Source organism: Pantherophis guttatus, chromosome 3, assembly GCF_059756535.1.
Source record: "Pantherophis guttatus breed Tessera chromosome 3, ASM5975653v1, whole genome shotgun sequence".
NCBI lineage: Eukaryota > Metazoa > Chordata > Lepidosauria > Squamata > Colubridae > Pantherophis > Pantherophis guttatus.
The window spans coordinates 27,221,952-27,237,641 of record NC_142065.1 but is presented as its reverse complement, the minus strand read 5'-3'; the positions used below and the strand labels follow the sequence as shown (position 1 = coordinate 27,237,641).

The window sequence follows — 15,690 nt, the reverse complement described above, 5'->3', positions numbered from 1 at the left end:
TTACCTGCAGTTCCAACTTAAATACAAAGTTTAAAATTAGTTTGACATTCATTTCTGACTGTTACATTTTGACTAGTTGTTTCTGAAATTGTGATTTATAAGAGGACAGCATGGACGTTTTGGAAATTAAACATTTGTGCATCAAATTCACAAGGATTATTGCTTTTGACAGTAATTGTATTCTGCTGTATGTACAGTACATCCCATCAGTACTTGGAGGTACAACAGCAATAGCACGTAGACTTATATACCGCTTCATAGTGCTTTACAGCCCTCTCTAAGCGGTTTACAGAGTCAGCATATTGTCCTCAACCTCGGAAGGATGAAAGGTTGAGTCAACCTTGAACCGCTCAGAATTGAATTCCTGGAGTGAGCAGTGAGTTAGCCTGCAGTACTGCATTCTAACCACTGCACAACCATGGCTCTTTTGTATATAACTCTATATAACAGTGACTGTAGTATCAGCAAATCTGGTAGCTTACATGTTTTTATATCTGAAGAGATTGGTACCTGACAAACTAGGCTTGCTTCTTGTTGAGAAAACTAATTCTGTTTCTTCTCCAGGGACCTGGAATGGTACCACCAGGGTAGCAATCAAGACTCTAAAGCCTGGGACAATGTCTCCAGAAGCATTTCTACAGGAGGCTCAGGTTATGAAGAAACTGCGCCATGAAAAGCTGGTGCAGTTGTATGCTGTGGTTTCAGAAGAGCCAATTTATATCGTAACAGAGTATATGTGCAAAGGTGCTTACATTTGCTACTATTTGTGCTTTCTGTTTCTCTATGTGCTTTCTTCTCCTTCAAACTGAAACAGGCAGAACAGAGACAGAAGAGAAATCTGAAACTGAAAGGAAAATACACCTTCTCCTAGCTATATTTATAATTTTTGTGTTACTGCATACCATAGTATGTGAAACACGAGGCTGACTGCTAAAAATGCATTTACACAACTAAAGATGTGGTGGTGTAATTCGGGACCGAATGAATTCATCCACTGTTTAGCAAGCACTGAAGTGTGATTCCTTGGCACATAGGCAGTTCACAATTCAGTTCTTGCTTAACGTGTCATAATAAAACTCAAGGAGTAGAAAATTACACTTTCATTTACATGTGTGGCTAAGTGATAATAATGAAGGGTTTTAGAAATGACTTTGTGATTTTCCCCTTCATGAATTCCTGACAACTGTCTGTTCTATTGTAGGGAGCCTCCTGGATTTTTTGAAGGGAGAGATGGGCAAGTATCTGAGACTGCCCCAGCTGGTGGACATGGCTGCACAGGTGAGTGTAAAAAACTTTGCATAGGTTGCAAATAACTTAGTGCAGGGCTGTCAAACTCATGTCGTCACAGCGGCGTCATGTGATATATCGGAACTTTTCCCCCCTTTACTAAACCGGGGGTGGGGGTGGCCAGCGCGTGACGCATCCAGCCTGCAGGCCTGGAGTTTAACAGCCCTGACTTAGTGCATCTTTTTCACATCTATATCACGACTCAGCATTTGGGAGGTAGATTCTGAACGGATATACAAAGCAATCTATTGTTTCCCATTTCTTTCTATTTGAATATGAACATGAGGAGCTCATCCACAAATATGTGAATAAAAATATACAGCACTCTGTTTGGAATCACCATATTTGGGACACCCCTTGTGGACAGCTGCCTGAACATTAAGATCCACCATTAGCAAGAGTTTTTATTTGTCTCCCACCATGAGAAGCAATACATTAGTTTTATTTATTTGTTTGCTGTCCATTTCATTGCAATGGATTATGTGGAGAGAAAGAGAGAGAGACTGAGGCTTTTCTGTTCAAATACCGCAACCACTACACCCAGTTAGAATGGCATCAGCTTGTGTATCAAGGAAAAATTATTGTTTCCCCAAACTTTTGGAACTCAGTGATAGGAGTTTTAATACACTGGATTTACTGGAGCTATGTTGTTGTTGTTTTGTCTAGTTTGAATTGATTGCATCTTATCTAAGATTTATTTATATAAAATGAAATACAGCCATTTTAATAAATACATTCACTTCAGAAGATTCTTCTTCTTGTAATTTGAAGTGAGTCAAGCCAGGGAAAAATATATGTTGGCTGCATTTAAATAACATAACCTGCTTATTGAATTAATCCACTTTTTAAAAGTTTTGCAAAATATATTGAATTACAAATTAAGCAAATAGCTTGGGCTTGTGCATCAGGCCAAAATCACAAAGAAGCATTAACATTAAGGAAACTTTATTTGTTGTGCAAGTGTAGTTACATAATTTTAACTGACTTACTGTAGATAAGTATCTTCTGCAAACACTCGTGAAATTCTGAGTGCTTTCCAGTAAACTATTTAGTTTGCAGCAGAGGCCTCAGTAATTTTCTTTAAAAAATGGTGGTCAGCCTCATCACTAATTATTATTTAGTTTGTATCCTATGTTGATATTTTATGATCACCATCATACAAGACTTTACTACACAAATGACTGTAACTCAGAATTTCCCTTGATACAAAGTAAATAAGGCTTGTCGGTTTGACTAACGCTTCAAGGAGTAAAATCTGCAGAACAAAATTATTGTCAAACTACCTCAGACTTTAATTTGCCTTTGGAATGATGTTAGATTGCCTCTGGCATGGCCTACGTGGAAAGGATGAACTACGTTCACAGAGATCTCCGAGCTGCCAACATCCTTGTAGGGGAGAACCTGGTATGCAAAGTAGCTGACTTTGGACTGGCACGACTGATTGAGGACAATGAATACACAGCAAGACAAGGTATGATCACTCTTTAACCTGTTTAGGTAAAAAATTCCATCTGCTAAAGAATTGCTGCTTTAAAGGGGAAGAAGGTAGTATCAGTAGGATGTAGGCATCCTCTCACTCAGCAGATACTAGTAAGAAGTTCATTTGGCGCCTTGTATGTGGGGTGCCGCAGGGGTCGGTCCTCTCGCCCCTTCTGTTCAACATTTATGTGAAGCCACTGGGTGAGATCATCCGTGGTTTGGGGGTGAAGTACCATCAGTACGCTGATGACATTCAGCTGTACATCTCCACCCCGGACCACTCCAATGATGCCCTTGATGTGATGTCCCGGTGTCTGGAGGCTGTACGGATCTGGATGTGGAGAAACAGGCTCAAGCTCAACCCATCCAAGACCGAGTGGCTGTGGCTTCCGGCATCCCGATATAGTCAGTTGGTGCCATCACTGACTATTGGGGGTGAGTCATTGGCCCCACAGAGAGGGCTCGCAACTTGGGTGTCCTCCTGGATGCACGGCTGTCTTTAGAAGAGCATGTGACGGCCGTGGCCAGGGGGGCTTTTTATCAGGTTCACCTGATTCGCCAGTTGCGTCCCTTTCTGGATCGGGACTCCTTATGCACGGTCACTCATGCCCTCGTCACTTCCTGCCTGGACTACTGCAATGCTCTCTACATGGGGCTCCCCTTGAAGAGCACCCGGAGGCTCCAACTGGTCCAGAATGCGGCCGCGAGGGTGATTATGGGAGTGTCATGGCGCTCCCATGTAACACCTCTCCTGCGAGAGCTGCACTGGCTCCCGGTGGTCCTCAGGGTGCGATTCAAGGTGTTGGTGACCACCTTTAGAGCGCTCCATGGCTTAGGGCCAGGATATTTACGGGACCGCCTTCTGCCACCGAGAGCCTCCCACCAGCCAGTACGCTCCCACAGAGAGGGGCTCCTCTGGGCACCGTCGGCCAAACAATGCTGACTGGTGGCCCCCAGGGGGAGAGCTTTCTCTGTGGGAGCACCTGCCCTCTGGAATGAGCTCCCCCCAGAGATACAGAAGATTCCGGACTTATGTACTTTCCGTCGGGCCCTCAAAACCTTTTTATTTCATCAAGTCAGGCTGGCCTAATCTCTCCAATTGTGTATTTTAATTTGGATTTTAATGGGGGATTTTAACTGTCGGGCCAAATTGTTTAATTCATTTTTAAATTGTTTTTATATTTTGTATTTGATGTTTTTTACTTCTGGCTGTTCACCGCCCTGAGTCCTTCGGGAGAAGGGCGGTATATAAATTTAAATATTAAAGTAAATTAAAAATTAAATTTGCCAACAAGATATATAATTAGGTATCTTTCAAATTATTATGGTATTGCTTACAGTGGATGAATGATAAAAAGTAATTGGTAGACATGGCAGCATATGAGAATGTAATTCACCTCCATTTGTCCCCTCTTTTTGTGATCCCTGGGCAAGAAAACCTGAATGAGAGTTTTCAACCTTTTTATTTACATTTCTGTTTCCGTGCTTAGGTGCTAAATTTCCCATCAAATGGACTGCCCCAGAAGCTGCTCTGTATGGTCGGTTCACTATCAAGTCAGATGTTTGGTCCTTTGGAATACTCTTGACAGAACTTGCCACCAAAGGCCGAGTACCATATCCCGGTAAGTGTGTGTTCAGTTTTGATATAGGTGCCAAGAGCTTCAAAAACATCTGTGGGGAGCTCTTTCTATCTGCCATGAGTTCCTATGGGATAAAAATCTAGTGAAGGAATACAATCTGAAGAAAACCAGATGATTCATGAAAATGGAGGCTAGAGTGTGGCTGGCTATACTTAGCTATTGGCTCAGACTACATTTCTTTCCCCTTGAAAGGGGGCCCCTACCAGTGGTGAAATCTGAACTGGTTCACTACCGATTCGCCAGCTGCGCATGCCAAACGCGCGCTGTGTGTGTGCATGTACACTGCCCAACACGCACCAACAGCTGTGGTGCGCGATCGTCAGAGCCTTTTTTTTTTTTACTTTTAAAAGCATTTTTTAACAATCTATTCGCGTCGCTCAGCTGATCATCGGAACTTTTTTTTTTACATTTTTTACTACCAGTTCGGTGAACCAGTAGCCTTTTTTACTACCGGTTCGGGTGAACCAGACCGAACCAGGAGCATTTCACCCCTGGCCCCTACTAACCATAAGTGATGAAGACCAATCCATGTAAATACAGGCAGTGGCAATTAAACCTCATCTCTCCAGCTCTTCACCCTCTCAACTTTGGATGGATTATGACCAGGCCAAAACACTTGTCAGACAGCATACAATAGATATAAAGTGCCAATCTGACTAATTAGAAATGCCTCTGTATGTTTTGATTGGAGAGTACTGTGTTTCTGTGAAAATACGACCTACTCAGAAAGTAAGTCCTAGCTTGATTTTTACACATGCATCTAATATAAACCCTACCCCCAAAATAAGCCCTAATTAAGATCCTGCCCACTCCAAGCTGCAGAGGTAAAAATTAAGCTAGGGTGGGGATGGGGTGGTGGAGCTGCCCTACTACTTACCTTCAGACAGTTGCAGCCAGGCCTTGCACACCTCGGCCCATTTCTTCTGCAGCTGGCATAGCTTTCCTGAAGGCCTCTGTAGCCAATAACAGAGCTCTGGATCGATCTAGAGCTCTGTTATCGGCTAAAGAAGCCTTCAGGAAAGCCTTGCTGGCCTTGCTGGATAAAGAAGTTCCTGAAGGCCTCTGATAGCAAAAAAGAGACTGGGGGCGACGCACGCAATTGAGGTGAGTCAGTGGACAACACTTCCCCCCCTGAAAATAAGACCTGGTGCCTTTTTGGTGGCAGAAAGTATACGACAGGGTCTTATTTTGGGGGAAACACGGGTATACTATTTGATTCCAATAAAATGAAGAAGAACAAAATTATGAAACCAGGTACAATTTGCAAGTATTTTCACTCCCATACCAATTATATTAAGAATCTCTCTCTCTCTCTCTCTCTCTCCCTCCCTCCCTCCCTCCCTCTCCTTCTCCTCCTCCTCCTCCTCCTCCTCCTCCTCCTCCTCCTCCTCCTCCTCCTCCTTCTTCTTCTTTTGTCTCTTTCTTTCTCCCTTTTTTGTGTCATAGGCATGGTGAATCGGGAAGTCCTAGATCAAGTGGAACGAGGCTATCGGATGCCCTGTCCACCAGAGTGCCCAGAATCTCTACATGATCTGATGTGCCAATGCTGGAGAAAGGATCCTGAGGAAAGGCCAACCTTTGAATACCTCCAAGCTTTCCTGGAGGATTACTTCACATCAACAGAGCCCCAGTATCAGCCAGGAGAAAATCTATAGGTCTGAGGACTGGACCAGTTGCCAGAAGACTTTATGCTGCTCCAATGGCAAATGTACTCTAGAGAGGAACTTTTGAGTCATATTAGGATCCCTGCTAGAGTATTAGCCAGGGTGTTTTCATCATTCTGGCAATTTGCCCTTCTTTTTAAGGATTGCACCAATTTACTTTGTTTGTGGTTAACAAAAGTCTTGATGGATTGTGAATGAACAAAGTCTCATTTCAATATGAAGTTGGTTGTAGTACAGCAGAGGAGTTTCAGGAACACCAAAACTTTCTGCAAAAGAAATAAAATAAATCAAGAGCAAGGATCCTACTCCTGAAGGTCACTTATTTTCAGGACTGTGTCCTCCATCAAAACCACTCCTGACTATGATTAGAAGGAATTGCAATCAGGGCAATCCTGCATTTGATGCAGGACCGTCCTGCATCAAAGCACTTGAGTCATTTCTGATTGAATGCGGATGCTAAGGAAGTATGCCTTTCAGACTCTCGTGGCTTTTGTTCTTCTTTATGGACAAAACCAGCACAATTTCCCTACTTGTATTCAAATATCTGGATCTAGGCTGACTGAATCCAAGAAAAAAAAGAAAGAAAGTAGCTCGCTTCTATTGTGGACACTGCACATTTTGTGTGTTTGTAATCCTCTCCTTTTTTTTTATTTTTGACACCATTTTCTTCTGTGCCTCTGTCTATCCAGTCTTGTCCTGTACGTGGAGGTGCACTTGCCAATCTTAGCCATATAATAGATGGAACTGGATGTATTGGGCTTGTTTAGAAAAGGTGTTGTTATTTGCTTTCTGGCTGTATATGAAGTAAAGGACATTCTTGGGGAAACCATACCCAGCATTTGCGTAAGATAGGACATATAATGTCATAAAGCAAACAACAATCCCCAAATTGTTTTGGACAGTGAACTAGATCTTGGACTGGAGGCTTGTCTTCCCATCTAGCCCTTTAATTCAATAGACATCTGAAAATTATCAGTTTCTTCAGCCCGTAAAAAGGGGTAAGGTGGCAAGAACATAAATCCTTCTTTTCTCCACCCATACTGAACTGCTAAGCTGTTAATACCAGTTTCCTGCCTAGGAAATATTAGTCTTCCACATAGCATTCTATAAATTCTTTAAGCACACACTCAGCTCACATCACTGCCTTTTAATTTTAACCCAGTCTGGGATTCCTCAGTGCCTTGGAAGCATAATACTGCAGCAGGAAGTGGCCTGTTGTGTTTACTATCTAGTATTATAATCATGGTCTAATCACTGCTTCAACGGCCATTCATTTTCTTTGCCATGATGTATGATTGAGCAACATACACTGGAAGGACGGAAGTAAAAATACTCAAATAAAATTTAGAAAAGCCTATATAATTCTGCAAAATCTGGTATCCCTACCCATGTTCCCCATTCAGCCATTTTAACTGTCTTCCCAGTTTAAGGAATATAATTTCAGGGATTTAAATCCAGTCTCCTGATCCAGAAAACAAAATCTGCAAAATCCATGTGGGCTCCTTTCAGAGTGATTCTTAGTCTTCCTTCTCCAACCTAACGTATTTCAACTACTTTGGATTAAAAACCCCATCTGCCAGGAAGTGGATGGTGATAATTGTGGTCAAAACATATGAAGAGAACTGTCTTTGAGGGAGGCTGCTATAAGAAATCTAAAACCCTGTTCTCTTATTTTATTTTCAATAAAAATTAATAACATTAAAAACTAATGTACTATGTAAGGTTTGGTAAAGGGATCGTGAAGAAATGATTACTTAATCTTACTTCTGGAGAGTAAGGTAATTCTTTAATTTTTAAACATTCTTTTAGGGAAAATCCTACAACAATTTAAATAAAATTAAAAGCATAAAAATAGGGCAGTGCAGTAATGAAAATCCTATTCCAGTTAGATCATGCCATTGAAGGTCAAATGATTTAGCAAATCTTTGGCCTCTGTATGAAGATATGATGATAGTGCTTGGTAAAAGTTATTTGGTAGGTCGCTCCACAATTTGATAATGTAGGAAATATACTGAGAAGGCCCTGTATATATACAGGGATACTGGCATACTGGTCCAAGCCAATTGTCTGGACCAGTACGCCATCCCAAGCAATTTTATTTAACCCCTAAGGAAAAATAAGTAGGATCTCTTATATTTAATGTGAAAATAGCTAGGAAGGTTTAAAACACTAAAATACATCTCTGTACACTCTTTAACATATATATATATATACAAACACAATTGGATGTTCCTCTGCTTGTTAGAAAAATTACAGTACACATAACTGCATGTACTTACAATGTGGCCATAAGACTCTTTACTTGTGGATTACTCACACTTTACTAGTCTCTCTCTCTCTCTGTCTCTCTCTCTCTCTCTTTTTGCTAATTTGTTAACTTTCCATGACCCCATAAAGACTTCCATATTCAAACATATTTTCACAGCAGTTTGCATCCAAGTAACAAGATGTAGCTTGCATTTAGATTTGTACATACACAGTAGAAATTGACTTAACATCTTTGTTATAGGCCTATTCCATCCTATTCAAAAAAAAAAAAAGCATAGGTAGCAAACTGAACATGGTCACTATTTGTAAACTAAGTGTCATAGCAATTTAGCTCAATGGCATTTACCAAGAGGAGAAAAATGAACGGAGCTGCATTTGGCTTGCTACACCATGCCTGTTATATTAGCCAAGAAATCTGCATCCTGGAACAGATGTAAGGACCACAGCTGGTAGGACTAGCCTGAGACACTGTCTGGGACCTGGCAGGTACTGTATGTTCAGACCCAGTAACATAAGGGCAAACAGAACACTGCATTCTAGATTCATATTACATGACTTTTCTGTAGGTTAGGCCATGGCCTTGAGCAGAGGCCGAAGAAATGTTTTAAAACAAACCAGTTGACTACTATCTTAAACAGGAAAAATTTCATCAGTGTAATGTGGACCGCTCCAACCCTCAAAAACGATCTTATGCTGTAACAACAAACCTAGATTTATAGAAAAAAAGTATTGATGGAAGTCCCTCTAGTTTCTTTTGAAGCAGACATAGTTATATTCACACTTAGCTGTCCACACTGGCAGAACCAGATAAGTAGCAACTTTGTGTAAGCAATATTTATATTGGTTATCACTAAACTATACTGGACAGATAGTTTTATCCTTCACGAAACGTGTGAGTCATATATTTTGTACTGCTGATCTCATTCTCTAGATTGAGTGTTTTGACAGCTGAGATCCCAAGCCTACAGTCCAAGAAACAGCTCCTTCCCTATGGAGAACAGAATTGGAGGTGGCTTTGGGGGCAGTCTTTGGAAACCTAGCTGGCAATGCATACAACCTTAAGTGAGAAAAATGCAAATAAAGCCAGTTCAGCAATCTTTACTGATATGTCTAGCTAAGTCCAGTGAAGATCTCTGCGAAGAATTAAATCCAAGGACTAATAGCAATCCAAGCCATATGCAAACATATCTGCCTTTTGTTGCAACAATTTTGTTGCCAGTGTGGTACAAAAAACTGTTTTGCTGTGCACCAGCTTTGTCTTACTGGGAGAATTTCTTACCAATTGTAAGATAGTCCTCTTTTGTATATAATCCTTGAGTCAGCCAAGCGAGTGTTGCTTGGTGACTTTGGATGTCAGCTTAAGTGCATGTTTCCCCCCCTCAAAAATAAGAATGTTTGTTGCAATTGTATTTAGCTGGAAAATATTGTCAGCCTGTCATCACTTGATCTTATTTTTCCATATCTCTGTTTTTGATGTTCTCTGATGTGCCAAAAACAATCAACAACAACCCTCCAATAGCAAAAACTTTTTTTATTCCATGATGAACTATCCTTCATGATCAATTTATGTCAGAACAAAGAAATTTCTTCCAAAAGTTTAGATGTTGTTTGCTCTAGTCTAAAGTAGATACCTGGCTTGTTTCTTCTTCCATTCTTGTTGAAGTCATCTTGTATGTTAGAATGATATCGTGTGTTGTGGTGGGTGGGGAGGGGTTGTTGTTGGTAGTGTTTGCTTAGAAAGGTCCAAAGTTGAGATCTCACACCTCTGCCTTATGCAGAGAAGTGTGTCATTCTCACAATTATGTATTTAGAACATAGAACCTCTTATCAGTGCTTCAGTTAATATTCCCAAAGCTTCTTTTGTTTTCCAAGAGGTTATTTTCATCAGAGAACTAGGGAGCGTAACTGAGAAAGCACCAAAAATGATTTGAATTGGTGACCAGGTTTCACGTGCTTCCTCTTAACTCAGTTTCAAAACTGCTCTTTTTAGGAAAAGGGATCTGAGACAAGGTATAGTTCCTATGGTTTGCACAAGCTCTTTCCCCAAATAGTTCAAATTCAAGTTTTTTTCTGTCACTGAGGATGTCAATATCCTTTCTAGACAATTGAGCCAAATCTGTTTCTTATGCCAAGGTGTGCGCGTACCTCAGGACCTCAAAATAGTCAATGACTGCAGCAATAGGTATAAACTTTAGCAATGGCTTCTCATGGGTAGAGCAATGGGAGGGGCCCATGACTGTTCTCTTAGTTACATGCCAAAATGCCTCTCTCCTGCAGAACAAAACTCCTATTTGCATTGTGTTGAGAACAGGGTACAATTTCCTTTCTTTAATATGACCAGGGTATGATGCTGTGTCAAACGATCAAAACTCTTTCTTGCCTTTGTTTGTAATATGCCTTGCCTGTTTTTCTCTATTTGTACTTGCAAAATTCAATTTAACTTTTTTTCCCTGCTCCTTTTTGAAATCTCTGATTGATCGATGGGGCATTCTTGTACAATCTCTCATCAAATGAGAAAGCAGTTTAATCAGGAACGGAGTGTGCCTTTCCACATCTCTAAACTTTTCGATTTCTTTCCTTCTCCTGCCAAACAGAACACATCTTGCTTTGTACTTCCTTCCATCGCTGGGACCAGAATGACTTTCTGATGTTAGCCATTTTTTTCAGAATTGCAATGTGCTGACATACATCCTAGTTACCATTTTCCTTTGTTAAAACAAAATTGTTCGATCTGAAACACTAGCTATGTATTACGAGGCGGTTTGGTTAAAACTTCTGGTGTCTACTGTAGTTCTCTACATTTAGGATTGGTTGGGAAGTCAGTTATTTCTAGCAACTCCTACCTACAGTCTGAGAAAGTGGGGGCCGGATGATCCGGCTCCAAAATTAACTTCATAAAATCTTTGTTCCATTTCCTCATGTATAATACCGTGGTTAAAAAAAAAAAGTAGAGCATTTTGTTTGTTAGCATTTGTGTCTTCATGTTGTATGTTCTGGGGTTGGGTGGGCATATTTGGTAAAAGATGGAGCAATTCTTTTAAAGGGGATAATCCTCCTTTCCAAGGAAATCCCACTTGTGTTATTATTGCTGTGTAATTAAATTTGGAGATAAGCCTTTTTTGCCAATAAGGAACAAGGGTACTGCTTTTTCATGCCAATACCTTTTCTATAAGATACTTGATTAAAGTCTGCCATCATGGAGAAACAGCTTTTTAACAAATGGAGCACATATCAACTTCTGAAACTTTTACTGTGGGAGCTAAAACCAACCTGTGCATGTATGACTGTGTACATGTATAGATACTAATGTGTAAAAAATGACCATTTTCCAAATATCTACATTTTTTAAAAAGTCAAGGTTTAGGTCAGTTAAAAATGGCAGATTTCTTTCCTGATTTTGGTGTAGCAATAATGATGACGAATACTAATTTAAATGAACACCATGCTTAGTCTTGCTTTTCTTCTTTATTAAGGGCAAATTTTTGAAAGAAAGAAATGGCTGCTGGTTCCCTTTTGTAAAATCATCACTTCCTTTATTCATGCATGATGTAGTCTTTGACCCAGAGGCAGGAAACCAGACCCCATCTAAGGATCGGAGCCTGGCTGACCTCTGCAAATAATTCATGAACTGAAGAAAGCATTAAACAAACTTCCTGTGTTGGCTTTGTCATTCCTTATTCGTTTTGCTTTTGAAAATGCCCATCAGAGAGGAATCTTGGAATGGGCTCTGCTGTCATGTGAAGTTTAAACACGTCTGAATATGGATTTCTTTTGCTATTATATTTTTTTATGAAAACACACACATTTTGTAAAACCTCAGTTACTATGCAGAGAATGTGATGATCTCTCTCCTGCCCTTGCCTTTTTAGTGTCTGAAATCTAACTCCTTTCTAAAAATAAAATGTTTTTGAAATATTAAAACTCCTAAATGTAGGAAGGTGAAAGTCCTCTTTTAATTCAGTGGTGTACTTCTATTTCTTTTCCACACAGACATAAAAACACAGTTTTGTTGAATAAAAGTAAACGGCACTGCTTAGAAATGAAGAGAGACCACAAAGGGCAGATTTTGTAGCATAGTAATTTCATATAAACTGCTTAGAAATGAAGAGAGACCACAAAGGGCAGATTTTGTAGTATAGTAATTTCATATAAACTCTAGAAGGGCATATTTTCTTCTAATTGGATAGCAGCTACATTTTGATAAATTCACTATTTTAGCATGTAACACGATAGCAGTAGTAATAGCACTTAGACTTATTATACTGCTTCATAGTGCTTTACAGCCCTCTCTAAAGCAGTTCACAGAGTCAACATATTTCCCCCAACAATCTGGGTCCTCATTTTACTGATTTCAGAAGTATAGACTGCTGAGTCAACCCTGAGCAGCTCAGAATCGAACTCCTGGAGTGAGCAGTGAGTTACCCTGCAGTACTGCATTCTAACCACTGCACCACCATGGCTCCTCATGATTGTGGCTTAATATAGTTTGTTTCTGCCATTTAGAAACCATGGTTTTATGTGGGAAACCATAGTTTTATGTGAGAAACCAACCAATGCAAGGCTTAGGAAGTATTGTATAATGGTTAAACAAAACAACAGTATATAAAGTTGGGCTACATATGCTTTGTTCCTATCCCTTCTACAGACCTAGGATGATTTCCAAAGCAAGCAAAACTAACCATTTTGGTAAAATGTGACTGAGTTAATGACAAAACTGGGTGCCTTAAGCTTTGTTGAGTTTGAAGACATTGCACCCCAAAGCTCTCCAGTATAGTTAAATTGACCCCACCCATTCAGGTGCCATCACCTGAGATCTCCAACAGCTTCTTTTTTAAAAAATGCAGCATCTGATTTAAGAAAGTTGTACATTCCTGCCTTAGTATGATGTGACAAATCAGTGAGTGCCACTTCTTATGTTGTGAAAATAAACACAATGGATATTGCAAAAATGGCTAAAATAATAAAGAGTCATAGAACTGGAAGAAGTCATTCAAGTCACCAAGTCTAAGAATCTATTTTGTAATCCTAACCTTAAATATGCTGAAGAAAATGGTGTAACTTGAATAAAATCTGAATCTGATGCAGGGACAAATATACTTATTTAAACGCATTCTTAAACCGAGGCATTGAAATTCAGTGTAGATTGTCGTCTAGATCAGTGAGTCCTACTTTACTACATGTAGGGGAGAGCTTGTCTGAGCTCTGAAAATGACCATTTGCCTGCTTCAGTTTCTTATCTTCCCAGTTTTGAACTCTAGATAATCCATACAACATCCCTACATTGAGCTGTACATCCTCTTCTAACCATCCCCTTTTAACAACCCCATAATCCCTTGCGGGGTGGAGCCTAGGCAACTGAATGGAGCTGAGTGTTTACTGGCCGGATGCCCTTCCTGTCGCCAATGTGGAATTTTTTTCAGCATATATATTCTCAGTGTGCCCAGAGAGACAAATATCTGCCTCTTCTTAGGATCAAACTCACAGCCACCTGATTGTGAAGCGAGAGCTCCACCTCTAGGCCACCACACCACACCATTCACCTACATTGAGCTATATATGTTGCATGTTTATCGCACCTTAGCCCAATTAGGCATTACCAGAGGTGTTATAACTATTAATCCTGGAAATCTGCAAGCAACACAATTGGCTCTGGAATCCCAGCTATCTACAGTACTGGATAAGGGACAGCTATTTTAGAACAATTTATAATGAGATATGTGGGATGACTAGTGCACAAGTAATACTATGTATAATTTACTTTTTGTAGAGATTTAAGTGTAAATCTTATTCCGAGAAAGATCCCACCATTTGGAATATTTTTCTTGAATTCAGTCTTCCTGAAAAGGACTGGATACTAGAATCCAGTTCATGTTATCAAAGAGAGAGAGAGAGGGAGGGAGGGAGAGGGAGAGATGGGGGGAAACATCCTGTGCACAGGAATCATAACATTTTTCTCATTCTTCATACATACTCTTTTGTACAAGCTCTCGTTTTTGAAAAGTGTCCAGCCAATCCATCTCTATTCACTGCTTACCTTAAGGTAAAGGTAAAGGTTCCCCTCGCACATATGTGCTAGTCTCTAGGGGGCGGTGCTCATCTCCGTTTCAAAGCCAAAGAGCCAGCGCTGTCCAAAGACATCTTAGGGGTCATGTGGCCGGCATGACTAAACACCAAAGGCGCACGGAATGCTGTTACCTTCCCACCAAAGGTGGCCCTATTTTTCTACTTGCTTTTTACGTGCTTTTGAACTGCTAGGTTGGCAGAAGCTGGGACAAGTAACGGGCACTCACCCCATTATGCGGCACTAGGGATTCAAACCGCTGAACTGCCGACCCTTCGATCAACAAGCTCAGCATCTTAGCCACTGAGCCAACCCGTCCCTTATGTCAGCCTATTTTGGCTTTTCTGCTTCTCAGGCTAGAAAAAGACTCATTTTTTTACATATTTAAAACTCTCTACTATAAAACCACTTACAAAATGAAAGGATATTTTCTTCATTCCTTGTCAGCTTCCGGGTAAGTCTGTAACACATGAACCGATGCCTTCATCACCGGTATAGTCTTTTCTACTTGGGAACAAGAGGATTTCTGCTAAGTGTAATTTTCTTTGAAATCTAAAAAAATCATCATCTTGGGAAGAAAGTCAAGCACAATATTTAAAAATAACTGTTTCTTTTTTATTAAAAAAAAGAAGCTTTTTCAACCAGCTCCGAGTAGCTATTACATCCAATACTTTTCTTTGAAGAACTTCTTACATCAGTTTGTATATGTTAGTCTTGTAAACTCAAGTATTCTTCAGTTCTATGGTTTCAGTGCCCATGAACAGAAATAGCACTAGCACTAGCACTTAAGAAGGAGATCTTTTTAAAATAGTTTCTGAAAACTCGTGTCTCCTGAACCATCTGAAAATGACACAAGCTAACAAGTAACACCTTCGCTCGAACATCTGAAAATGACTGCACGGGCTGCATTGCAAAGATGCAGCTTCATTTCCAAGGACTACCTCATTCAATGGTGAAAGTTGAATGGTTTTTCTTTGCAAAGGTTTGAGAAAAGCCTATCTATACACCCACAACTTTTACATCCATTGTTTTCAAACTGGAGGGTGTCCTAGTAAATTATACTTCTAAATTATCATCATGAGCCATGGTGGCTCAGTAGTTAGAGTGCAGCACTGCAGTCTACTTCTGTTGACTGCCAACTGCCTGCAATTTGGCAGTTCAAATCTCACCAGGCTCAAGGTTGACTCAGCCTTCCATCCTTCCGAAGTGGGTAAAATGAGGACAATATGCTGGGGGCATATTGGGGGCAATATGCTGACTTTGTAAACTGCTTAGAGAGGGCTGTAGACAG

At 40.3% G+C, this 15,690-nt stretch overlaps 1 protein-coding gene across 6 annotated transcripts in view; it reads left to right on the top strand.

Annotated features, from left to right (window-relative positions):
- The window catches only part of SRC (SRC proto-oncogene, non-receptor tyrosine kinase), a 102,263-nt gene extending 90,004 nt beyond the window's left edge, over positions 1–12,259 (top strand). For all 6 annotated transcript variants that reach the window (XM_060689653.2, XM_060689650.2, XM_060689652.2 and 3 more), the window contains 5 exons: positions 565–744; positions 1,202–1,278; positions 2,605–2,758; positions 4,257–4,388; positions 5,853–12,259. In XM_060689653.2, coding sequence (XP_060545636.1) covers positions 565–744; positions 1,202–1,278; positions 2,605–2,758; positions 4,257–4,388; positions 5,853–6,061 — 752 coding nt within the window. In that variant the 3' untranslated portion in view covers positions 6,062–12,259. The remainder of the gene's footprint in view (positions 1–564; positions 745–1,201; positions 1,279–2,604; positions 2,759–4,256; positions 4,389–5,852) is intronic.
- The last annotated feature ends 3,431 nt before the right edge of the window (positions 12,260–15,690 follow it).